The following is a 26,132-nucleotide window of genomic DNA, read 5'->3' on the forward strand; positions in this document are numbered from 1 at the left end:
GAATTTGCTGAAGGTATTATTCTTTTGGCAGGGGATTTTAATTGTGTACTGAATCCCTCAGCTGATCACTCTGTGGGTTGAGGTTCTATTCCATACTCACGACTTAACAAACTGAACAAATTTCTCCCACACAATAACCTGAGGGATATATGGAGACTCTCCCATCCAGCAGATAGAGATTACTCATACTATTCAGCGGCTCTCAAATCTTATTCACGGATAGATTTTTTTTTAGTGAGTCATTTCGCTTTGATCCTCCACTTGCAGAGTAGTATTGGCAATATTCTTTGGTCTGATCACTCTCCAGTATACTTGTCCCTTTCCTTACCGGATATGTTGAAACATGAATGGAAATGGTGGTTGAATGACTCACTTATACAAGATAATCTATGTTCCACTGACATTTGGCAAACCATAGCTAACTTTATTACTGACCAACATGATAATACACCTGTTCCTCTACAATGGAAGGCGTTGAAATGTGTGGTTCGGGGTGTCCTTATTAAACATGGCTCTAGGATGAAAAAAGTTCCTTTGGCCCGAATAGTGGCTCTATCGGATCATATCTCCACTATGGAAAAATCTCATAAACGGACTCAGTGCCCTGTTCTTATGACTGAGCTGTCTGCTTCCAGACTTCAGCTTTTGGGGTTGTTGGACCAGAGGACTATGGCTTTCAAGGACAGGATACGCAAACTGTTTTATGTCGAGGCTAACAAACTGGGATCAATGCTCGGCGTTACATGGTGTTACATGCCCGGAATAGCATTGCTTCTATTACCAAGCTCAAGCGCCCTGACGGTCGGCTTTCGCAACTCCCAAAAGAAATTAATGACATCCTCAGATCTTTCTATGAAGGTCTATATGGTTTGCCTTCTTGTCTGGAGAGCATGTCCTCTGAAACCCATGATTTCAAAATAGGGGAATATATAGCTAATACAGCTAATCCAACTTTATCTCCGACTGTGACACAAGATCTGGATCAACCCTTTATGACAGAAGAATTTGCTTGTGCACTCTCTTCATTCAAACCTAACAAGAGCCCTGGTCCAGTCGGTTACACTATTCGCTTTTATAAAACTTTTAGTGATCTCTTGACCCCCTTTCTAACCAGAACATTTAACTCGGTTTCCGTAGATTCCTCCTTCCCAACCTAGGCCCTAGAGGCTCACATTGCAGTATTGCCCAAAATGGGTAAAGACCCTACTTTAAGTGGCAGTTACCATCCAATTTCATTGACAAACGTGGATATTAGTTTGTACTCTAAGATCATTGCTAACAGGCTCACGCTCTTGCTGCCAGAGCTGATACATCTTGATCAGGCGGGCTTTACCCTGGGTAGAGAGGCTAGAGACAATACCCTCAAAACAATCATCTTGATGGAATATGCTCAAAAATGCCATGTTATGGTGTGTTTTATCTCGGTGGATGCTGAAAAAGCATTCAATAGGGTTCACTGGTCATTCCTTCGCCAAACACTCCAACAGATTGGCATCGGCCCTACGTTATTAACTAAAATCATGGCTTTATATACCTGCCCTTCTGCACGGATTAGGTCCAATGGTCCCTTATCTGATCGTATATGGATTTGCAATGACACTCACCAGGGTTGCCCCCTATCCCCGCTATTATAAGTTCTTACCATGGAACATCTTGCCGTAGCTATACGTCAACACCCGTATATCCATGGCATTTCTGTCGGCTGCCGTAACTATAAGCTTTCTTTATACACTGATGATCTCCTCCTCTATGTTACTGACCCTCTTGTATCCATTCCTTCTCTGATGAGGGAGTTTGGAGAGTTCTGGGTATTAAGCAATTTTAAAGTGAACTATGATAAAACAGAAGCTTTGAACATATCATTGCCCTCATCTCTGGTATCCCAGCTTCGTTAGTAATTTTGCATTCAAATGGCAACAGACGGCTATTACCTATCTTGGCATTAAGATTCCATCTTTATTGCCCTCTATGGTGGATCTTAATTATACACCCCTTCTCCAAATGTTCCACACCTGTCTTCAAACATATGATAAACCACACATCTCATGGTTTGGTCGAGTGAACGCTATCAAAATGGACATCTTGCCGAAATTGTTATACAATTTTAGGCTATCCCACTTCCATCGACTCCAGACTTTTTTTTGTCTTTAAATACAAGTTTTTCTGTGGGGTCAGAAGAAACCTATAATGCCTGGGAATGTCTTTTCCCTTCTCTTTCACCCCCCCCCCCCTTTTTTTTCTCTTCTTACTCTCTCCCTTCTTTTCTCTTCTTTTTCTCTCTTAGCTGCTATCTACATTTTTGTCCTATCCATCCTTAACTTCTTGGTGTTATGACATTACTTAATTATAGGACGCCTTGACGCTTCATATATTCTCTGATAATTATTTTCCACACTACTTTTGGATATAATACCATAATTAATGTCAGGAAACTGGTTATATTTGTTGACAAATGGTTTGTACATTACTTCCTTCTGTTGTAACTTTTATTTACATTATATTGGAATTTGTATATGAGGATGTTTTACACGATTATTCCTCTGTCTTGTTTTAAGAGGTATTGTATCTATGTATCATGTGCAAATCCTTCATACTTTCTAATAAAAAGATATTAAACATAATTGCATTTTTTTTCTTTAAGAAAATACTGTTTACAGCTGTTTTCATTCTTTTTGTATCTCGGTGCTGCTGATGTCGCTCAGCTGCTTTCAGTCTACACGCAGTCGCTTTAAGGATGGCTTTGTGGCATTTCTCAAGCCAGGTTTCCTGATGACCACTTATAGTCTAGATTGGAAGCACATGTGACACAGGGGAGCAATTAAGAGACAAGGAAAGAGTGTTTTCACTAGGGATGAGTGGAATAATTTCTGAAAAATTGATTTCACTATAAAATCACTGGTAGAAGACGTTGGGCACAAAGAGGGAAGGATCATGGTAGTAAATGAAGGGTAGGGTCCAAGTATTTGAAGAGGGGAATAGTAAGAATACTAGAAGGGAAGGGCCAAAGTACTACAATAAGTACAAGTCAAAATGCTAGAACAAAGGATGGGCCAAGGTACTATAAAAGGATCAAAGAGCTAGAAGAAGAGAAGGAACAAACTACTAGCAGAAGGGAAGGCTCAAAGTACCATAAGAGATCAGGAAAAGAGTGCTAGAAGAAGGGAAGGGTCAATGTAATAGAAGAGGTCAGGAAAAAAGTGCTAGAAGAAGGGAAAGGTCAATGTAATAGAAGAGATCAGGAAAAAAGTGCTAGAACAAGGGAAGGGTCAAAGCACACAAAGAGGAGAAAAGTGAAAGGAACTGAAGAAGAGAAGGGTCAAAGTGATAGAAGAGGGGAATTGTCAAAATACCACAAGAGAGGAGAGACCCAAAAACTCGAAGAGTCAAAATGAAGGTACTAAAGGAGAGTCAAAATCAAAGTATTGGTGCAGGAAAGGATCAAAGTGCTAGAAGAACAGAAGGTTCAAGTTACTAAAAGTAATAAAAGAGAGGAATGGAGAAAGTATAGAAGAGAGAAAGGGTTAGGGTACTAAAAGAGGAAAGGCTGAAGGTAATAGAAAATGGGAAGGGTCAAAGTTCTAAAAGAGGGGAAGGATCAAACTATAGTGAGAGGACAAGCCTCAAAGTACTAGAAGAAACATAGAGTCAAAGTACTTGAAGAAGGGATTAGTCAAAATACTTGAACAAGGGAAAGGTTAAAAATACTCGGAGAGGTAAAGATTAAACTGCTGGAAAAAGGGAAGTTTTAAAGTTATAGAACAGGGGAAGAGTCAAAGTAAAAAACAAGGAAAGGATCAAGGTACTAAAAGAGGCAAAAATCAAATTGCTAAAAGAAGGATAGGATTAAAGTACTCACAGGGACCTGAGGGTTAACTGGAGAACAGTTATGGTGCAGGTGTTCACATTGTACATTCATCTCTAAGAGTGGAGGCCTGCCTTAAGGTTGAGTATTCCCCCACGGCAGCCTCAGCCTTCTCCCAGGGCATTGATAAAAATGGCACAAAGCAAAGGTACCCCGTGTGCTAGAAGTGTGATCCTGTTACAGGTGCCTAGCGTATCCCAGAAGAACCCACCCTAGGGGCAGTCCTCTTATGTGATCCAGACTTGGCTCCCAACAAGTTAATGAGATCACCTGCTACCCCTACAAGTAGTCAAAATAATAGAAGAAGGAAGGGTCAAGGTACTACAGAAGGTAAAGTCCAAAGTGCTAGAAGAAAGGAAAGTGGAAAGTACTTGAAAATGGCTAGTTTCAAGGTACTAAAGCAGGAAAGAACAGAAGGGTCAAGTTACTAGAAGAAGGGAAAAGTCAAAGTACTAGAAGAGGTAAGGATCAATGTGATAGAAGAAAGAAAGGGTCAAAATACTCAAAGAGGGGAACAGTCAAAGTAATGGAAGAGGTGAGTGATCAAAGTATTAGAAGAGGGAAAGGGTCAAAATACTGGAAGAGGGGAGTGACAGAATACTGGAAGAGGGGAAGGGTCAAAGTATTAGAGGAGAGGAGTGGTCAAAATACCACAAGAGAGCAGAGGCCCAAATACTAGAAGAGTCAAAATGAAGGTGCTAAAGGAGAATCAAAATCAAAGTATTAGTGCAGGAAAGGATCAAAGTGCTAAAAGAACAGAAGGGTCATGCTACTAAAATACGGGAAAAGACTGAAATACTAGAAGAGGGCAGTGGTTATGATAGTAAAAGAGGGAACTGGTCAAAGTATTAGAAAAGGAGAGGGGACAAAGTACTAAAAGAGGGAAAAATCAAAGTACTAGAAGATGGGATGGATCAAAGTACTAGACAAGAGGAAGGGTCAGAGTGTTAGAAGAGAGGGTTGGTCAAAATACTACAAAAGGGGAGGGGCCAAATGACTAAAAGATTAGAAGGGTCAAAGTGATTGAGGACATTATTGCAAAATGCTTGTGCAATTCGAACACTCCTTCCTTGGTGGAATGGGCACTCAAACTGGACAATATTTGTGAAATAGAAAGGATGATCTCCTGTTAAAATGGCAATCCTGAAAGTTACTTGGGCAGCTTAGAGTCATTTCTGGTACTCATCTGACTGCCTATCGTTCTCAAGGACCTTTGCTCTACTTATTCCCCTATATTATATCTTTACCTGGAAATGTCTGTTTGAAAGGCATATGTGCTCCTGACCTTCTACGTATTCATCACTTGACTGGTCAGTGTCCTATTGTCCTCACTTTAATATGGGTACCCCCATGCACGCTACCACTTACCCCTAATGCAATATGTATTCTGTGATTGCATGGGTCTCTTGAGGCCTTACGACTATGTGTTGGTTTATATTTTCATACTGCATCCCATACATGTTATACCAAGAATACTTCCTGCATTGTGTTTAGCGAAATGGACCTAAACTTTGTATGTTATATATACAGTATCTGCATGTTTATACACTCTATTGTGCCTTCAAAGTCTATCCCTATTTGCTGCACTATATTTCTATTATGAGAAAAACTAAAATAAAGAGATTAAACTCAAAGTGATTGAAAAAAAGAAGAGATCAAAGCACTGGAAGAGGGTAAGGACCAAAATATCAGAAGAGGGGAGGAGTCAAACTACTAGAAAAGGGACAGAATCAAAAAGCTGGAAGAAGAGAGGGGTCAAAATACTACAAAAGGGGAAGGGTCAAAGTATTGGAAGAGAGAAAGTGTTATAGTATAAGAAGAGGGGAAAGGTCAAGCTACTAGAGGAAGGAAGGGTCAAGTAGTAAAAGAGGGAGCAGTCAAAGTACTAGAAGAGGAGAAGGAACAAAGTACTAAGGCTGGACGGATCAAATTACTAAAAGAGAGAAAACTCAATGTGATTGGAAGGGGGAAGGGTCAAAGTGCAAGGAGAGAAAAAACTGAAGGAGAGTGGAAGAAACAAAATATTACAAAGTAGAAAGGACAAAGTACTAAAGTAGAAGAGGGGTCAAATGACTAGAAGAGGGAAGAATTAAAGTGCTAGAAGAGGGAAGAATTAAAGTGCTAGAAGGGAGGAAGGATCTAAGTGAGAACAGAAGAGAGTCAGGGAAGTATTGGAAAAGGAGATAATTGAAGTACTAGCAGAGGGGAAGAGTCAAGGTAATAAACGTGGGAAAGCTAAAGTACTAGAAGAAAGGGTCTGAGGTTCTCTGCTAAGGGCACTCCCAGCACACTAATAGAGCTGTCACTGACAATTTTTGGTCTTGGATTGTGATTGGATTGGTCTTAGATCGTGATTGGAATCCAGCTGGATGACTGCTGTTAGAGCCAATCACAGTGATCATGTGATGAGGACTCCACCTCCCAGTGCTAACACCCACTTAAAGGACTATCAGGAGACAGGTGGAAAGGGTTAAGCTCACAAAAGTAACATGGATGTTGAACTGCTGGTTGGATCAACAGGCATTTTCTGTACTTGCTGCAAATGTTTTTAGCCTTAAAAGAACAGAACAAATGCAGCCACCATATCTAAGGACTGGAAAGCTGCAATATATAACATTTTTGTTTTTAGATTTAGATATTCTTTAAACAGTGTATGCAAAAACATGTAAGATGCTTGCCTGCAGTTTCACTGTCAATAATTCTTTTCAGACTTAGGTCTGAAATGAATTTAACTGGACCTGTATATGTATTTATATCAGCTATATATAGGGAGCTGACAAATGGCATTCCCTCCAGGAACACGGGGGTTAACCTATAATCTCGCCATTAAAATGGTGTTATATGGTTGACTGGCTGCACTTATATTGCCTCTTAGTTGCGACGTAGCCAAGCAGGTCTTCAAGGCACTGCTCTCCTATTCTCTCTCCACTCCACTCCTGCTAGGGACAGTGGCACCTCCCGAAGATTCAAGGACACCTGCGGTGACAGTACAGCTGAGGGAGATTAGCCTTTTCCACAAGAAAGAGCCATTACGACCGTGCAAGAGACTATCACTTCCGCTAGGAGAGGCCCAGAGATGAGATATTGATCGAGGTCATCCCAGTGGGCCTGACAGGCTTACAGATCAGCCTGAGAATCTAACACTCCAGGGAGTTAGATGTGAGCTAGCGGGGGGTCTGTGACCTGTTCTCATAGAGGTTGACTTGGGAAGGGGGGTGACAAACAGGAATATAACTAACAAAATATCTCTTCTGGGAAACTGATTAAACTTTTCGGAGTTAAAAGTCTTTGTTGATCAGATATTTATATCTACATGTCTGACGTTTTAAATGGTTACTCCACCACAAACTGATATTTCAAAGATGCCAAGTTGAGTTACCCACTTTTATCTATGAGCTTTTTGCAGTGGGACGAGATCTCTACCTTACTTTCTGGTCGGACTACTCCAAAGCCTTTTTATTTATTATTTTATTACAGGTACTTATTTAGCACCGTCAATTTATGCAGCACTTCACATACAGTATGTTTTACATTCACATCAGTCCCTATCCCTCAAGGAGCATACAATCTAAGGTCCCTAACTCATATTTATACAAATATTAGGGCCAATTTAGGCAGGAGTCAATTAACTCACAAGCATGTCTTTGGAGTGTGGGAGGAAACCGGAGTTCCCGGAGGATATCCATGCAGGCACAGGGAGAACATGCAAACTCCAGGCAGGTAGTGCCATGGTTGGGATTCAAACTGACGACGCTAGTGCGGTTAGACGGCAGTGATAACCACTTAGTCATTGTGCTGCCCTTTTAACACGCTCTTTCTTCTTGCAGATGTTTAGTGGTTGTTGCAGATTTAATTTTTTGCAATATGGGTTTTTTTAGTGGTGAAAATAGTATTTTATTTTATTAAGATAATGTTTTATTAGGATTAGGTGTTACCTTTACATTAAGAGCCTTGTTACTCCTACAATTTTTTCTCTGTCAACAACCGGTCAGCAACAGGATTGCTAAATGTGACAGACCCAATTGGGACAGGGGCTTTTGGAGGGGACTAAAGGCTAGCCTTCTACCTACTGATTATGGCCCAAGGCCAGTAGGCAAGAGACTAGCCTGCAGTTCCCAATGCTTGTCTGTCACACTAATTTACCTGCTTTAATGGCGTCTTTTCCTCGCTAGCAAGGGAGATTTAGCAGTATGCTGGGCCAAGGAGGATGCAATTCCATGCAGAAAAATAGAACACTCTCCTACACAGGGGCGGACTGACAACTCATGGGGCCCCTGTGTCCTTGCCCAAACTCAAAAAAGCTTAAGAAAAAGGTACTAGGGGCATCTCATGGGGCCCCCTTCTGACCCCGGGCCCCCTTCTGACCCCGGGCCCTCGGACAGTGCCCGAGTTTCCAAAATGGTCAGTCCGCCCCTGCTCCTATATGATTCTGCTTCTGGCAGTTTGTCATCAGCAGTACATTGGGCTGTGTGGCTTCAGACGAAGGGTTAGGTTTATGGTCATCTTAAAAGTTTTTTTATGTTTTTATTGCTTGATATAGACTTCCAGCAGAGGTAGTGAGTCAGTCAACAGTAAATGGCTTCATACAAAAATAAACAAAAAAAGCCCCAAAACATACATAAAATACAAAAAAAGGGCAGACTTGATGGACCACTTGGCCTTTCTGCCATCATTTGTAAGTTTCTAGCTGTAAAAATCACCATGGAGTGTAGCTATAGATTTTGTGAAAATCAGGACAGCACTATGTCACAACTTAGAAAATGTTGATTAGTACTTAGGGTTCTTATCCATACAGGGTGGGGGTTCCAGGATGTATGAGTCACAGGGAGGAAATGTATTTTTTATTTCCCCCTGAGATTTGTAAATCCTAGTATGAGTCCTGGAATTCGGAGGCTTTGCAGAAAATTGGGAGGGATGAAGTATCCAATCTTGGGTCCATGTCTGACCTGCTTGTGCAGGGGTGTGCTGGATTTTCTTGAGGAAGCCGACTGTCGTTCAAGGATCCACCATGCCTAGGAGTTTGAGTGGTTACAAGGGAGCAGCTAGAGATGTGAACAGAGGGGTTTGAGTTCTGTCCAGAGGAGGATATCAAAAAGGGCCAGAGCAGTGCTGCTGCAATGTAAGTCAGGAGGCTGAAGTATTTGCTTCTAGCAGAGAACCGCTGAACTATCCCTGCGTGGGTTCTCTGTTCTATTGATAATACGTCAAGAACGCCCTAAACGTAAGATTTCCGTGCATGGACTGCATCCGTCAAGTGCTACACATGGACTAATCCTCACAGCAGATAGAATAATTACCTTCTGTCATCCCTGGACAGCAGCACTCAGACTGGCAGAAAGAGGGGCAGCACTTGAGCTAATCAAATACTGTATGCTGCATGCGCATACTACACATGAACAACTTGACTAAAGGAGAAGCAGCTGCTGCTCCTTCACTGTCCAATCATAGGCTGCGTGATGGAAGATATCATGGTTTGGGATCAGGCTCGGAGACCAGTAGCTGTAGAAGTAGAGAGGTCCACACAGTTGTCAGCTGGATGAATACACAAGCAGATCCCTTAGCGGATGACATGTTCTCACCAGAAGTGCATAAATCTAAGCACTAGCTGGTCTTCACCAGAGCTCCTGATGGCGGAGATGGGTTTTGCTGCGTGCTAATGCCAGGTCAAGTGGTCCTCTGGATTGCTCCAGTAAGAAGAGAGCAAGAGGGAGGCAGGTAGCTGATGAAGAAGATAAGGAACAAGCAGAAGTGTAGTTAATGAACAGGCCAAGGGTCAGTAACAAGTAGTAGCTGGATGGGATCAGACGGAAGCGTAGTAGATGAACAAGCCATGGGTCAATAATGAGAGGTAGTGAAGATAAGGACAGCAGCAGGTACAAAAAGGAGAAAGATATTGGCTGGAGACAGCACAATAATCTGGCAAATAGGAAGTGCAGAGACATGACTTAAAGCAGAAAGTTCAAGAGTGGAGCAATGAGTTCAAGGTTTACCAGAAACAAGATACAAGGCAAGGTTGCCCAAGGGATTAGGCAAGGAGCTGTCCAGCTTCCCGGGTGGCACAGCAAGAAAAGCTGCAGCCAGACACTGCAGAGGTTCCAGGTTCAGATCTGGACCCCTTGGTGCTGGCCATTTATAGGTAAAGTTGATCCAGGGAATATCCAATTGCCTCTTGAGGGATCAGGAAGGAATTTTTTCCCCTGCAGAAGCAAATTGGATCATGCTTTGCTGGGGGTATTTTTTGCCTTCCTCTGGATCAACTGTGGGTATAGGATTATACATTTTTTTTCAGTTGAATTCGATAGACTTTTGTCTTTTTTCAGCCAGACTAATTATGTAACTATGTATTGCACATGGCCCCTGATCGCCTCTTCTGAGTTCTACCACTCTTGGCTCCTCCTCTTCTGTGTGTGAACTCATAGCAAGCTGTGTCCATAGACACACACAGTGTCCTCCACTCCCTCCTCACAGGACTTGATTGACAGAAGAGGAGAAAATCGAGAAAAGGAACAATGACAAGTGCCGCTACAGAGGGGCACAGCACTGGATTGAGAGGACTCAGGTACTTATATAGGGAGGTAGGGGGTGATACAACTACTAGGACATGTTGTACCTTAATGCAAAATATGCATTAAGGTAAAAAAAAGTCTCGCCTTTAGGACCATTTTAAGTCTGAGGTCTAGGTGAAATTAAATTTTAGGAGTAGGTTAAGGTTTAGGCTGAAACAATGACCAGCTGTTGTGGTTCTTAGCAATTCATCTCCCCCCAACCACCTCTCTGTCACTTTACCACTGGCCCATCACTGTAATGTGCAGCCTTACTAAGAACAGCAAACCCAGTGACCATGATAGGGATGCCAGGATAGAGTCGGTGACCAAAGAAGATAAGCCATGCTAAAGTCAATGGACATGGTAGATGACCCAGGCCAGAGTGAGTGATCAGGGTAAATAAAACAGGCCAGAACCAGTGATCAGGGTAAATATACCAGGCCAGAGCCAGCGACAAAGGTAAGTAAGCCAGGTCAGAGCCACTGATCTGCTTAGATGAGCCAGGCCAGAACCAGTGGCAACAGCAGAAGTCAGTGACCACTTGGATTGGGGTTGCAGTGTAGTACTTTCATAAAAAATGCCCCTTCTGCAAAAAAAATCTAAAGAACAATTAAGCATTCAGGAGGTGCTAGAATCACCTCCTGAACACTTAGTGTTCTCTCAAAAGGGATCCACCGCAGATCATTTATCAGTAAATTAACAAGTTTGAACTTAGCCTAGATACACTTTAAGAAGGTAACATATTTAGGGTAATAATTATAAAGGAACATTTGGTCAACTGAGAAGCAGCATTTGCTGGCAACTGCCTGTGGGGGTCTATTGCTGCACTTGCAAACAGCATACAGTATGCTGCCTTCAATTCCATGGAAAATCCTGGTCTGGATAACTTTCTCTGTATTTACAGCATGGCGACTGATGTAGCCGCTGACCTTTGTGTTTTGGCATTCCTTGTTTGTACGTAGCAAATCACTGATGTGATCAATGATAGCCTGTCATTTCATATGCTGGCCCCACCATGTTCACACACCTACCGCACACATATGCCACCCTCCAAACAGCAATATTGGCTGTCATCAATATGACAGACCCCCTGCAGACTGATTCCATTGACATATAATAAGAACCTGTGTCGGCGACAGGAACATAGAAATATGACTCTTCAGCTATGACCCAGCTTATACCCAAAAGCAAAAATATAATATATTACAGACAGGGGTGGACTGACAACTCATGGGGCCCCCGGGCAATAGGGGATCATGGGGCCTTGAGTCCTCGCCCACACTCAAACCACACCCAAAAAAGCCTATGAAAGGTACCAGGGGCAACTCATGGGGCCCCCTACTGACCCCGGGCCCTCGGGCAGTGCCCGAGTTCCCAAATGGTCAGTCCGCCCCTGATTACAGATTACCAATGATTAGTTTTGGTGGCTGCATTTGTTTAAATTTTTTCCCCATTTTCACCTAGTGATCTGGCTAGTAAATCTGTTATTATTCTACTTCCTTTAACAGACCAAGCTGACCATCAAAAGTACCAGTTAGAGGATTGAAGCAAACCATTTATCACTAACAGGGGTGCTTACAATGAGGAGATTTTATTCTTTCATGTAAAATCTTTATTGCAAATAGAAAAGAAACTGTTGCTGTTTCGGCCTAAAAAGTGTTAGCGGGATTCAGCTTTAATTTGTTAGTCAAGTCCATGTAAATGTGCTGGTCTAACAGACATGTGCTGTCCTAAGATGTCTCTATTGCTCCTCCAGTAGAGTGAAGACACCCAAGGACAGGAAGTGTGTTACTGACAGGGATCACCAGGTAGAAATAAGGGGAAATAAAACTAATGCAGCCACCACATATAAGAGCTGGTAAGCTGCAATACATTCAAATTTTATTTTGGGGTTTAATACTACTTCAGTGTTATACTAAAGCCTCTATCTTTATATAACTTTAAAGCATAGGAACATAAAAGGTTTTGTAAAAATGTCCATATACTCTTACATTTTATCTGTTCACTACCGCAGCTCAAGGTTCCTGCGCACTACCTACCCCCACCCTGAATGTCCTGTCAAGCATCATGTGCTCATTTTAGAAGTCCCCCGTTTCCCCTCCTTGGGGTTACATGTTCACTGCCACCTGTGCCACTGCACATACATCCTCCATCAGTCCTCACCGTGCTTCACAGTCTCTCTCTGCCGGGAGCATGTACATAATGGTGGCTCCACAGGAGCCTGGAAGACAAGGAGCCACCTATGCAATGGAAGATGGTACCAGCGGTCAGAGAAGAAAGTAAAAAGCACATATTTATTTGTAAAAAAATGTTGAAAACCATTTATCATTTTCCTTTTACTTCACAATTATGTGCCACCTTGTGTTGGTCTATCACATAAAATCCCAATAAAATACATTTATGTTTTTGGTTGTAACATGACAAAATGTGAAAAATTTCAAGGGGGATTAATACTTTTTCAAGGCACTGTATCAGCGGGTTTTACGCCTTTATTCACAAGAAACTCCATCACCACACCACGTTGTTCCATGCACACACTAACACTGTTGTCTGCCATCTTGATTAATGGTGTCTGGACTGGCCCATGACATGTGTGCCGCCTATCAGTAATAGGACACACTTGCCACATACTACTGCATGTAGTACCGCCATGCAAGCATCCCTTTTTATACTTGTAAAATAAAAAGTCCCGGTTTGACTTGAACGCCGCTCGTAAGTTCTGCCTTGAGGATCTAATATATACAAAATTAATTTAACCCCACTTTGAACCTATTGGTTTGCACTACATTGGCTAAGAACTGGTTCATTTTAAAGTGTATGTAAACTTTAAATCTCTCTTTCAGAATGTATGGCATCATGCCTCACTGTATACGGTTTTCTTCACAGAAATGACTCTGTATTTCTGTCCTTCAATAAAAGCCCCTCTTGTTCCTCCCAGCAATATTTCCTCTAAATGTACACTGAGCTCTACCTGTGCAGCTCAGTGTGCAATCTCAGCATGCCTTGGGTGCCGAGATGAAATACAGTCATGTGAAAAAGTACACCCTATGGAAATTGTTGACTTTTTCAAAATATTTGAGCAGGCAAACTTTAGATCTTCATTCATACAGTGCCTACAGATAAAGGTGGTGTACTTGAACAAAGGGCACATAAAATTGACATGGTATAGTCATTTTAATGACCTGAAGCTCTTTTGTATGTGATGTGTGGCCTGCAGACATTAGGGGGTTTATTTACTAAAGCTGGAGAGTCCAAAATCAGACTCCCTTCTGCATAGAAACCAATCAGCTTCTAACCTCAGCTTGTTCAATGAAGCTTTGGCAATGAAACCTGGAAGCTGATTGGTTTCTATGCAGAAGGGAGTCTGATTTTGGACTCTCCAGCTTTAGTAAATAAACCCCTAGAAGTCTGTAGAAGGAACATTGATTAGGGAAAAAGCATTGATCTCTACTAATCTCATGTAACATGTTCCCAGTTTCTTATTGTCTTCTACAGCATATCTCCAGTCAAATATGTAGCATGTCCACACTCTCTGACCCTCATTTCTTCTAACAGGTCTTCAGTCTCTGACAGTCCTCTGAAGCATTGCATGTATTGAACGTTATGTGTGGCCCTCTGGTGATGTCAGGGACTGTAGTTGAGGCTCCCTAAAGCTTGTACGTTGACAACCATTGATCTAAAGTAATGAAAATGCAGATTTGTCATATGGAAAAAGTATGTCCACTTCTACATTTACCTCCAACATTTAATTGCAGGGTGTTCAGGGAACCCTTACAACAGGTTGGGTTGAAGTACATGCATCTACAATCAGAAAATGATTGCACCAATTCACCTTGTGTAAGAGGTGTCACAAAAAAGCCTTTGTTGTCAAAAAAGTACAAAGTAAAAGAACAGTTGAACAAGACTTCCAATTGTCGTTGAGCATATAGGCAAAGACCAAGCATTCTGAAACAACATATTGAAGACTGATCAAAGATAAAGAAAGTTGTTACAATTGCTTGCCGCAAACTGAAGACAGTGTTTCCAGAGAAGAACTTCACACCAACTGAGAAGCATGGTGGTGGGAATGTTTTGTTTGGAGTCTCTTTGGTACTTCAGGGCCTAGGCAGCTAGCAATTATTGCGTCATTGGGACATTCTGCATCATAGCAAAGCTTGAAGAGAAAGTGAGGCCACCTGTCCAAAAGTTGATGGTGAACCAGAAGTAAGTTTTTCTGCATTACCATGGTCAGATGCACTCTATCAAATCCACCAGAGAATAGCTCAAAAAGAAGAAACAGAGTTTTGGACTTCCCTACTCAAACTTACATTTGTCTAAGGGGATTTTGAAAATGGCAGTTGATGCAAGAAAACCCACAAAATTATTGCAACCAAAGGAATTATGCATGCAAAAGGGGCCACAAATGTCAATATCAGAGACTGGTGGGCAGTTATACAAAATAACTAAAGTAATTTCTGCTAAAGGGGGCAATACCAGCTTCTGAGGCCTTGAGTGTATTTACTGTTTCCAAAGCACACCATTACGTTTTGATATTTTTGTGGAATACGTGATTGCAAAGGCAAATTTTTCTTGTATTCTTATTAAAGTGGATCACCTTTATCTGTAGGCACTGTTTGAATGAATATATAATGTTTGTCCAATTAAAAAGTCAACAATTTCTGTGGGGTTCTTAATTTTTCACATGACTGTAGTTCTGCCATTCAAGATAGCTGAAGACACTGAACCCAGAAGACCAGGAGAAGTTGTCAGTAGCGATGAGGGGAACTTGCTGATGTTGCATTGCTGGAGCAGAGGTAAGTGCACAGACTTTAGGCTGCATTCACACTTGAGCGTTTTGTAGCTTGAAGCTGCAAAAAAGCTCAAACTTAAAAAATCTATTGTTCTCTATGGTGCCTGTTCACAGCTGATCACGCAAACAGGCACCATAGAGAACAAATGATTTTTTAAGTTTGAGGTTTTTTTGGAAATTCGACTTCACTGCTTCCCAGTCTTTCTCTGCTGGGAGCATGTACATAACGGTGGCTCCACAGGAGGCTGGAAGACAAGGAGCCACCTATGCAATGGAAGATGGTACCAGCGGTCAGAGAAGAAAGTAAAAAGCACATATTTGTAAAAACATTTTGAAAACCATTTATCATTTTCCTTTTACTTCACAATAATGTGCCACTTTGTGTTGGTCTATCACATAAAATCCCAATAAAATACATTTATGTTTTTGGTTGTAACATGACAAAATGTGAAAAATTTCAAGGGGGATGAATACTTTTTCAAGCACTGTATCAGCCGGTTTTACGCCTTTATTCACAAGAAACTTCATCACCACACGTTGTTCCATGCGCACACTAACACTGTTGTCTGCCATCTTGATTAATGGTCTCTGGACTGGCCCATTCCCACTTGCTTAGCCATCTCTTCTGAGTCACCAATATGGAACGAATATGCAGATTAGAAAGGCAAGGTGCCATATCTGCATGCTTGTTCTGAGCCAGTGTTTCAGGAAGTATCAGTACCATTGGATCAGCATGACAGCCAAATACTCAGCATTATCAGCAGGAGAGGTCAGTACTGGTGGCCTCCTAATCTCTCAGTACAGTTTTCAATTAAATGATAACTAAACCTTAGAACAAAAATAGAATATATTGCAGTTTACCAGTTCCTATATGTGGTGGCTGCCTTAGTTTTCTTATTTCAGGCGAAGCAAAGTAAGATTACAGTACAGTCCCTGAAAATGCTTCTACCTGCTTTTGTCTGCAGAAGGACGGAGCCATATTTGTTCAGGCATCCTTCAATTCAGCATCTACTTGGTGGACTGAGGTGCTGGTTCAGAGATGACCCAGTCAGGTAAATACTAGTGCCTGTGTAGTTTTTTTCGTTGTATTTACATATACAGTATGCAACATAGACCAGCCCCTGCTGCAGCCTCATACCTTGTGATAGGACAATGTTCAGTCTGATCACTGGGGAGAGGAGAGTGAGGAAATGCTGCTTGCTACCTGCAGCAAATTGATGTCATCATCTCAGATTGGGCAAAGTCACTGGACTGGAGCTCAATGACTGATCTTTAATGATAAAAAGGTAAAACCGCTTGTGTAATTTGTGTCAGGAATTGATTCCTGCAGTCTTGTAAAGTTATTGATAGGTTTATGCCAAGCCAAAAAAGTGTAATACAAAACTCCTGAACTACCAATCCCAAAACTAAAAGTGTTAAGGGTTGCTGCTAACATCTAAATGTGTTCCCACATAAACTAACTCAATTGCAACAATATTTGGTGTAGCACGGCCCTTTCACTACTAGAAATATTAACTCAACCACTGATGGTAAAAAATAAAAAATGTAAAATTAACATAAAATAAAATCAATTTGTGCGATCTTAATTACTTCCTGCATTCTATATGCATCACAACATCTCATGATTACCTGCATCAAATAAGGTGTATTCAAATACAATAAGGTGTATGCCTGAGGATGTCACATGTCCAGTGACGCAACACGTCGGGCAGAGCCAGGTGGCATAATTTCCAGTATAGGTGGAGACCAGAAGTCTGGTTATTGTAAAAAACTCTATACAGACACCACTAGTAGTGTGTGATTGTAATGTGTGTTTTTTTTTTTTTTTTTTTTTTATAATAAATGATATAACATTGTTGGAAGTCCTCTTCTTTCTTTTCAGCATTACTGCCATCTGTTATCAGGACAGGAGCCTCTTAAAGATGAGGAGGAGAGCTATCCCATTTTCGGTGGGAATATTGAGCTCATTAAGACCTATATTTCATGGGAATATTGAGCGGTGAATTCACAGTGGAGCATTGCGTATACATGGAGACGTGTGGCCTATACAGTAGGATTGGTACACACAAGACCACCTTGAAGCTTGTGGGCCCCGATGCAAAAGAAATCCTAGGGCATCCCACTACCACTTACAGCTTTCACTGTCCATCAAAATACTTATTTCAGATCTTTATTTACATAGTGAGAGGGTAATTCAAAAGATTTGGGAGAAAAAGTCCACATTTTGATATACTCTGCTCTCCAAATCTTTTAAATATTCTGGAGCAGGGGTAGGCAACCTTTGAGAGGTGGAGATCTACCAGAATAGCATGAAAGAAAGCAAAGATCACCAGGGATTGACATTTTTTTTTTTTTTTAGCAATGACCTAGCAAGGACTAATTAAATAGTAAGGAAAATTTAAAAAATATAACAAAACAAATGTCACTGTAAAAATATAATCTTACACTACCCTAAAAAGGGAGGTGTCAGTAAGTAGGGCAGTGGACAGTGTCAGTAAAGGAGAGGTTGGTGGTAGGTCAGTGGATGGGGTGAGGATGGTGGCAGTAGGGCAGTGGATGATGTCAGTAAGGCAGAGGACGGGGTTAGTAGAGCAGTGGGTGGTGTCAGTTTTTTATGGGGGTTTTTTTAGTATTTTTTACTATTGTGTTTTTTTTACAATTGTAATTTTTTTACTGCTTTTTCCTTTTTTTTTTTAGCAATCCTGTCTGGGGCTTTGGGGAAATATCAGAGGTCTAAATAAACCTCTCATGTCTCCTTTGAGAAAGGAGATTGAGGTCAACCTCCATCTCTGTAGCCTCAGATGCACAAATGAATGAATAGGAAGCGTTCAGAGGCTTCCTGTTTATTCACAAACCAAGGCATAGTAAACACAGTTTGCTAGGCTTCAGTTGGGAATGGACACTGAAGCGATTGGTACCGATCACTCACTTTGTTTCAGGAAAGGAAGGAGCTGGTAAATATTATTCCTCCGATCTACATCCTGAAAGCAGCTGGTGGGAGAGGACTGAATCCGGCAAAGCTGTGGGAGGGGGGGGGGAGGAGAGCACAGAGCGGGCTTGGGCAAAAGAAATGAGTAACCTGGACAGGAGGGCTGGCGGGAATGGCAAATACAGTTACCCATTTCCTGTATTTTCTTCCTGCAGCCGCTGAATGCCGGTAGGAAGGAGAGGAGGATAATCTGGCTTTCAGTGGCTACAGGAGGAGAATACAGGAAATTGGTATCTGTATATGCTGCCCCCACCTATCCAGGTTACTCTTATTTCTGCTCCCCAGGCTCCCTGCGTGCTCCCCCACCTCCCCCCACAGCATTGCTAGCTTCCTTCCTCTCCTCTCCTACCAGTTGCTGCTTTCAGGATGGAGAGCGGGGGAAGACAGGGAGGCCACATGGGCCCCTGGAGCATGTGTGAGGTGTGACCCATGACACTACACCAGTGTTAGGGTCCATTACAATCCTACAGGAGTCCCTCTGCTGCCTGCACACTACTAAGTTCATGCTAAGTTCCAGCATGTCCAGGACTTGCCCCCCCCCCCCCCACCATGCTGGCTCCTGTCACTCTCTCACAAACGGGAAGCCCCCAGTACAGGGGGAGGTCTAAGTCCCTCTCAATGTGTACAAGTCCCCCAGCCCTGTATCTCAGACTGTAAAATGTTCTCAGTATCTTCCATATCCCCCCTCCTCCCCACGTTCTGCTCTCACCTGATGCACTGCCCTGTTTTTAGAATCTCCGGCACCTGGACCAGATTCAGCTGGATGGCATTACCCCTGGCCAGGCCCCCGCAGTGCCTGACAGGAGAAACGGGGCGCGCCAACAAGAGAAAAGAGAGGAGACCTGTAGGGACTGACTTGGAGGTAAAGGTAAGGGGAGGCAATAAGAGAGGAGTGCGAGACAAGTTCACAGAGGTGCATGGACAGGGAGCTCACAAGGTTGGGAGGCAGCAGGGAGAAGACTGTCCATGTACAACTCGCTATTGGGCGCCACTTGGGTATCATTCCTCCACTTAGCAGCCTTGTCCCAACTGGCACTTGTGTGGAGGGGCATGGCCTGTCCTGTCACATTCTTCTCATACCACCATCCTCACACAGGCACGCTTTGCTCTATGGGTGACACAGTGTCAAAACCTAATGAAGAAGGCCGCATGGGCGCCCCCCCAGAACATAGGTCGGGTCACTATTGCGATTCCCGATGCTACACCTATGCACAAGACTAACACAGAGAGACATTTATTAAGAAGCAGCAAATTGTTTGGCATATTACTTTGGTCAGATTGACCTAGGAACTGATGACTTGCAGCACAGATTGTGGACTCGCTTACCACTTATTTTTAAATGTATTTGGTTTAATGTTACTTTACGTCAGCAACAGCCAGAAAACTAGGAAGGAAGTCAGCAATGACAGCCCCATATTTCTCTTTTTAGAAATCAATCTCATTCCTATGTACAGAGATGTCCACAAGAGTGAGCATTTGTACATGTACTGTATATACATTATATTGCCAAAAGTATTGGGACACCCCTCCAAATCATTGGATTCAGGTGTTCCAATCACCTCCATGGACACAGGTGTATAAAATCAAGCACCTAGGCATACAGACTGCTTCTGCAAACATTTATGAAAGAATGGGTCGCTCTCGGGAGCTCAGTGAATTCAAGCGTGGTACCGTAATAGGTTGCCACCTGTGCAATAAATCCATCCATGAAATTTCCTTGCTACTAAATATTCCACAGTCATCTGTTAGTGGTATTATAACAAAGTGGAAACAACTGGGAACAACAGCAATTCAGCCATGAAGTGGAAGGCCATGTAAAATGACAGAGCGGGGTCAGAGCATACTGAAGCGCCCAGTGCGCAGAAGTCGCCAACTGTCTGCAGAGTCAATAGCTAAAGACCTCCAAACTTCGTGTGGCCTTCAGATTAGCCCAATAACAGTGCGTAGAGAACTTCATGGAATGGGTTTCCATGGCCAAGCAGCTGCATCCAAGCCTTACATCACCAAGCGCAATGCAAAGTGTCAGATGCAGTGGTGTAAAGCACGCAACCACTGGACTCTGATGGACATGTCTGGGTTTGGTGGCTGTCAGGAGAACGGTACTTGCCTGACTGCATTGTGCCAAGTGTAAATTTTGGTGGAGGGGGGATTATGGTGTGGGGTTGTTTTTCAGGGGTTGGGCTTGGCCCCTTAGTTCCAGTGAAGAAAACTCATAAGGAGTCAGCATACCAAGACATTTTGGACAATTTCATTCCAACTTTGTGGGAACAGTTTGGGGATGGCCCTTTCCTGTTCCAACATGACTGCGCACCAGTGTACAAAGCAAGGTCCATAAAGACATGGATGAGCAAGTTTTGGGTGGAGGAACTTGACTGGTCTGCACAGAGTCCTGACCTCAACTCGATAGAACACCTTTGGGATGAATTTGGGCAGAGACTGCGAGCCAGGCCTTCTCGTCCGACATCAGTGCCTGACCTCACAAATGAGCTTCTGGAAGAATGGTCAAACCTTCCCATAGACACCTTCCTAAACCTTGTGGACAGCCGTCCCAGAAGAGTTAAAGCTGTTATAGCTGCAAAGGGTGGGCCAACTCAATATTGAACCCTACAGACTAAGACTGGGATGCCATTAAAGTTAATGTGCCTGTAAAGGCAGGCGGCCCAATACTTTTGGCAACATAGTGTATGTACAGTGCCTTGAAAAAATATTCATACCCCTTGAAATTTTCCACATTTTGTCATGTTACAACCAAAAACAACGTATTTTATTGGGATTTTATGTGATAGACCAACACAAAGTGGCACATAATTGTGAAGTGAAGGGAAAATGATAAATGGCTTTTAAAATGTTTTACAAATAAATATTTGAAAAGTGTGGTGTGCATTTGTATTCAGCCCCCCTGAGTCAATACTTTGTAGAACCACCTTTCGCTACAATTACAGCTGCAAGTCTTTTTGGGGGATGTCTCTACCTGCTTTGCACATCTAGAGAGGGACATTTTTGTCCATTCTTCATTGCAAAATAGCTCAAGCTCTGTCAGATTGGATGGAGAGCGTCTGTGAACAGCAATTTTCAAGTCCTGCCACAAATTCTTAGTTGGATTTAGGTCTGGTCCATTCTAACACATGAATATGCTTTGATCTAAACCATTCCATTGTGACTCTGGCTGTATGTTTAGGGTCGTTGTCCTGCTGGAAGATGAACCTCTGCCCCAGTCTCAGGTCTTTTGCAGACTTTTCTTCTAAGATTGCCCTGTATTTGGATCCACCCATCTTCCCATCAACTCTGACCAGCTTCCCTGTTCCTGCTGAAGAAAAGCATCCCCACAGCAAGATGCTGTAACCACCATGTTTCGCAGTGGGGATGGTGTGTTCAGGTGATGGGCAGTGTTAGTTTTCTGCCACACATAGTGTTTTGCTTTTAGGCCAAAAATTCAATTTTGGTCTCATCTGACCAGAGCACCTTCTTCCACTCATTTGCCGTGTCCCCCACATGGCTTCTCACACACTGTGTAACGGAACCGGAACCCAGACCGCACTTGGGTATATTCCGTTATACTGCAGCTTCCCTGTCCGAACACCGTCCACGGACCACGCCCTTGAAATCCCTCAGGAAATAGACAACACCCAGCTCTTAAAACAGAAAGCCAACTACTTTTATTGTACACAAACAACATGTTTTATACAGAGGGCGGGGAAAGACAAACAGGGACAGGAAACACCTCATCAGCCCACCCTATCAATGGGAAGGGCTACAGTATAGGCAGGAAACACCTCATCACCCCTCCCCATCCAACCAGACACAGAACACTGGGATGCAGCCATGCGGCAAAGGATATTGACCAACCCCCACACCAATACACAAACAGTACATCCCATAATAGTTGGCTTGACAGGAAGACACAGCACAATGGGGGGTAGCACATGGCAAACAGACAATGGACAGCCATGTGGCCTAGACAAAGGAACACACACTATACACAAGACTCAGACATTCACATACACACCCTGTACCCCTTAAACAGGCACAGGGTGGGTTAAACATAATGAGGGGGACATGAGCTGACCAAGCGGTTCCCCCACCCCCAAAAGTCACTCCCGTCACACACTGCAAAAGGACTTCTTATGGCTTTCATTCAACAATGGCTTTCTCCTTGCCACTCCTCCATAAAGGCCAGATTTGTGGAGTGCACAACTCATAGTTGTCCTGTGGACAGATTCTCCCACCTGAACTGTAGATCTCTGCAGCTCCTCCAGAGTTACCATGGGACTCTTGGCTGCTTCTCTGATGAATGTTTTCCTTGCTTGGCCTGTCAGTTTAGGTGGATGGCCATGTCTTGGTAGGTTGCAGTTGTGCCATACTCTTGCCATTTTCGAATGATGGATTGAACAGTGCTCCGTGAGATGTTCAAAGCTTGGGATAATTTTTTATAACTTAACCCTGGTTTAAACGTCTCCACAACTTTATCCCTGACCTGTCTGGTGTGTTCCTTGGCCTTCATGATGCTGTTTGTTCACTAATGTTCTCTAACAAACCTCTGAGGGCTTCACAGAACAGCTATATTTGTACTGAGATTAAATTACTCACAAGTGGACTTCTGAAGGCAATTGGTTCCACTAGATTTTAGTTAGGGCTATCAGAGTAAAGGGGGCTGAATACAAATGCACGCCACACTTTTCAGATATTTATTTGTAAATAGAATTTGAAAACCATTTATCATTTTCCTTCCACTTCACATTTATGTGCCACTTTGTGTTGGTCTATCACATAAAATCCCAATAAAATACAGTTACGTTTTTGGTTGTAACATGACAAAATGTGGAAAATTTAAAGGGGTATGCATACTTCAAGGCACTGTCCGTATATATGAAATACAATGAAAATATGAAACCGCAAATAAAAACATAAAAGGCTCATCAAAATGATTTTCTGGTAATATTAGTAATAACTCAAATTATGTCTGAAAAAAAATGCAACAAAATAAGCTCACAACTCAAAGCATTGATGGAATTCACTCTCTTTATTTGCGTTCCTTGAATGATTTCCTTTAATATCTATGTATTAACAGCAAGTTTAACCCATTAAACTCTACCAATTCCTGTAATTGCTATTCCGTCAGACTTGGCTAACCTGTGATTTAGCACACAAAAGATCTGTAACGATCACACAAACTAATCAATGAGCTACGGAAAGCAGAGAGATGGGATGGCGGATTAAAACACTACAGAATGGAGTTGTTCTATCTCCGCTTTGTGTTGTTTTTCCTCATTCTGTTTTCATTTTGCCGGCGCTGTGACCTTCTTCTGTAAGCGGTTATATTCTCTTAACCTGTAAACCGAAGACAAAAAAAAGAAGGGGAGGTTGAAGAACAAAAAATTAGCAAAGGTTACCCTTATTCATGCAAATCAATGTCAGAGGGGGGAAGGGGGGGAAGAGTCACAAGGTCAATTTTACTTGTTAATAAGTCAAGGAAGGTCTTATTACAGTGATGCATGTATTATGCCGCTTTCCCCCTCTTTCCTTCCTTCATAAATGCCTCGGAAGACAGGAGGGTGACTGCAGACCACAGATGAATCAAACAGCTTTGAATAAAGCCAATTAAAGCAGAAAAAAGCCTTTTATGTTAATGCCGGAGAGGCTTGTAAGGTATTGTTAGAGAAGGCATTGAAAGAACAGGTACACAACACTGTCATCTCCTGTGCATCACAGATAAAATGATTAAAATATCCACAATGTTGGCATGTTTAACTCTTAACGTGGCAGATTCAGGGCTAAAAGGTATCCATAGATTGCTGGGGGTGGTGAGACCTTATGAAGAGGTTGGGGTGCCAGAGGCTCAAGAAATTGGGTCGCAATCTTGATAACTGCAACGGAGCTTAAAGTAACCCTCTTGGGGGATCGTTGGTAGTTGGATAGTATTGGTACTCTTCAAGAAAATTTTGGCTTACTAGCTTTAAGATTTGTAAATATTAAATAAAAATTAACACTTTTTTTTTTACATTTGGTTCTTCCATCCTAGTACTAACCAGGCCCAACCCTGCGTAGCTCCCAAGATCAGAAGGGATTGGGTAATTCAGGGTGGTGTGGCCATAGGCTTTGGTTCTATGTGGTCTTTAAAGGGTCAAATTTATCCCATCTTCCTAGGTGACCTGTAACACTAGCTGCAATATTGGATAGGGCGCCCCCTTCCTTGATGTATAGCTGCACAACACCACAGCTAGCAAGTAGATGACTTCTTTGATAGCAGGCTCCAAGCACTTGTATATGGCACACAAGGGCAAGAAGAATGCAGAGGGAGGTAAAATGTGTCAACCACCTCACCACCTGACAGGACTGAAGTGTACCTGTGGCCAGGATATGGGCATGTAAGTATTTACATATTCCTAACCTACAGTAAATGAGTATGTAAACAAGCCTTCACTAACCTCTGTAGCTGCAAGCACTGTGGAGCAATTCATTATCAAAGTCCACAGAAAAAGCACTAAAGTTGGTATCTTAGCAGTTCAGCTCACCCTTCTTTCCTTCACAGAAGTCATTCTGCCTCTGGGCTCCTTCTGCTCCCCCTCCCAGCAGTGATTCCGTAGCTCAACTCCTCCTACTCTTCCCCACTTGGGATATCATTGAAAGTGGACTCAAGCCGAAAACCTCATTGTTTTCGATAGAGAAAGAAAGGGTTAGGGTCCCTGTAAAAGATCTATTGCTGTTTGTGTCCATGCTGGGGAAATCCAGCTCATTTGTTGTGACAGTAATCACCAAGAATTGGAAATCCCCCCTCCCCACCAATGGGGAAACATGCAGCCAATCAAGCCTGAGAATGGATAAAGGGTTCTTCCCCTTGCCGACTCTTTCCTAATCAAAACTAATTATCTGAAATCCCATAAGGCTATATTTGCATGGACGACTGGCACCACTGCGAATGACAGAAATTTGCTGATTCCTGAAGCTGTTTCAGCCACTTGAGTGGCTAGCTGCAGCTGCACAGCCCTGTACATTTCCACAGCTATATAAGGCTGTCCGCAGGGATGGCAATTACTTGCTGCTGGATGCCCTTTTCAGTCACTCACAGATGGTATGAAACAGCAGCAGGAATCAACAGATTCGCACTAGAGCTAGTCACCCATGCGAATGCAGCCTTGAAGGTGCAAGGCTTTGAAAATCAGGGGCAGGTAAGATGCATCATTATGGAGTTTTTCCATTGTAACTCCAGCCAACCTTTATTATTTTTTACTTTGTGCTAAAGGTGAATCTGCCAATGGGGGAACCCTTTAACCCTGCCTGTATTATGCTGGCAAATCTTCTTTATCGGTTGTAAACTAGATATGCACACTGTCTTTCCAAACAAATGGGTAAAGAAAATAGAGGGGTAAAGATCTCAAGGCTTGGGTGAAGCATTGGATGTTAATGCACAAAACAAATGGTCTCTCAGTCTGTTCTGAAATTGCACATTGCAAGTTGGGACTCTATAGGCAGCTTGTATTGTTTAGACTATGTCTATGAATGGGAACATACAAACATACTGTATGGTGGAGGTTCCTCAAATGTAACTGCAAGAGTCAAGCTGTACTTGCTGCTAAAGATAAACTAACCAGGGCTACATAAAACGTACCATTAGGTGCTACAGCATATGTGTTTAGACTGGTAGCTTGCTCTCTTCAGAGTATGGGAGCCCCTGGAAAACCCAAACTCTCAGGAATACGGAAGACAGGCACTCCCCTGCCATCAATGCAGCTGTCAGTGCCTGAGTAGTCTATCCCCATCCTTGAGCACTGCCATTGGGGATATGCCTTGGTACATGCGAGTATGGGCTATCAGGAGGTTGGTATTTGCTGAGGAACTTGGGGAGCTTTTGTTGGCTGGTAGGGGGAGGCTTGCTATCAAAAGGGCAAACTAAAGCACCTGATATTGCCTCATACACAATCTTAGTCCTAGTGTACAGTTTCTGCAAGC

General features: G+C 42.7%; 1 protein-coding gene across 2 annotated transcripts in view; it reads right to left on the minus strand.

Annotated features, from left to right (window-relative positions):
- Nucleotides 1-23,186: 23,186 nt before the first annotated feature.
- Nucleotides 23,187-26,132, minus strand: part of ASS1 (argininosuccinate synthase 1) — a 142,724-nt gene continuing 139,778 nt past the window's right edge. For both annotated transcript variants that reach the window (XM_089669039.1, XM_089669040.1), the window contains one exon: nucleotides 23,187-23,513. In XM_089669039.1, coding sequence (XP_089525165.1) covers nucleotides 23,462-23,513 — 52 coding nt within the window. In that variant the 3' untranslated portion in view covers nucleotides 23,187-23,461. The remainder of the gene's footprint in view (nucleotides 23,514-26,132) is intronic.

This window comes from Staurois parvus, unplaced genomic scaffold (genome assembly GCF_062004578.1).
Source record: "Staurois parvus isolate SC_StPar_1 unplaced genomic scaffold, SC_StPar_1.0 ptg000068l, whole genome shotgun sequence".
Taxonomy (NCBI): domain Eukaryota; kingdom Metazoa; phylum Chordata; class Amphibia; order Anura; family Ranidae; genus Staurois; species Staurois parvus.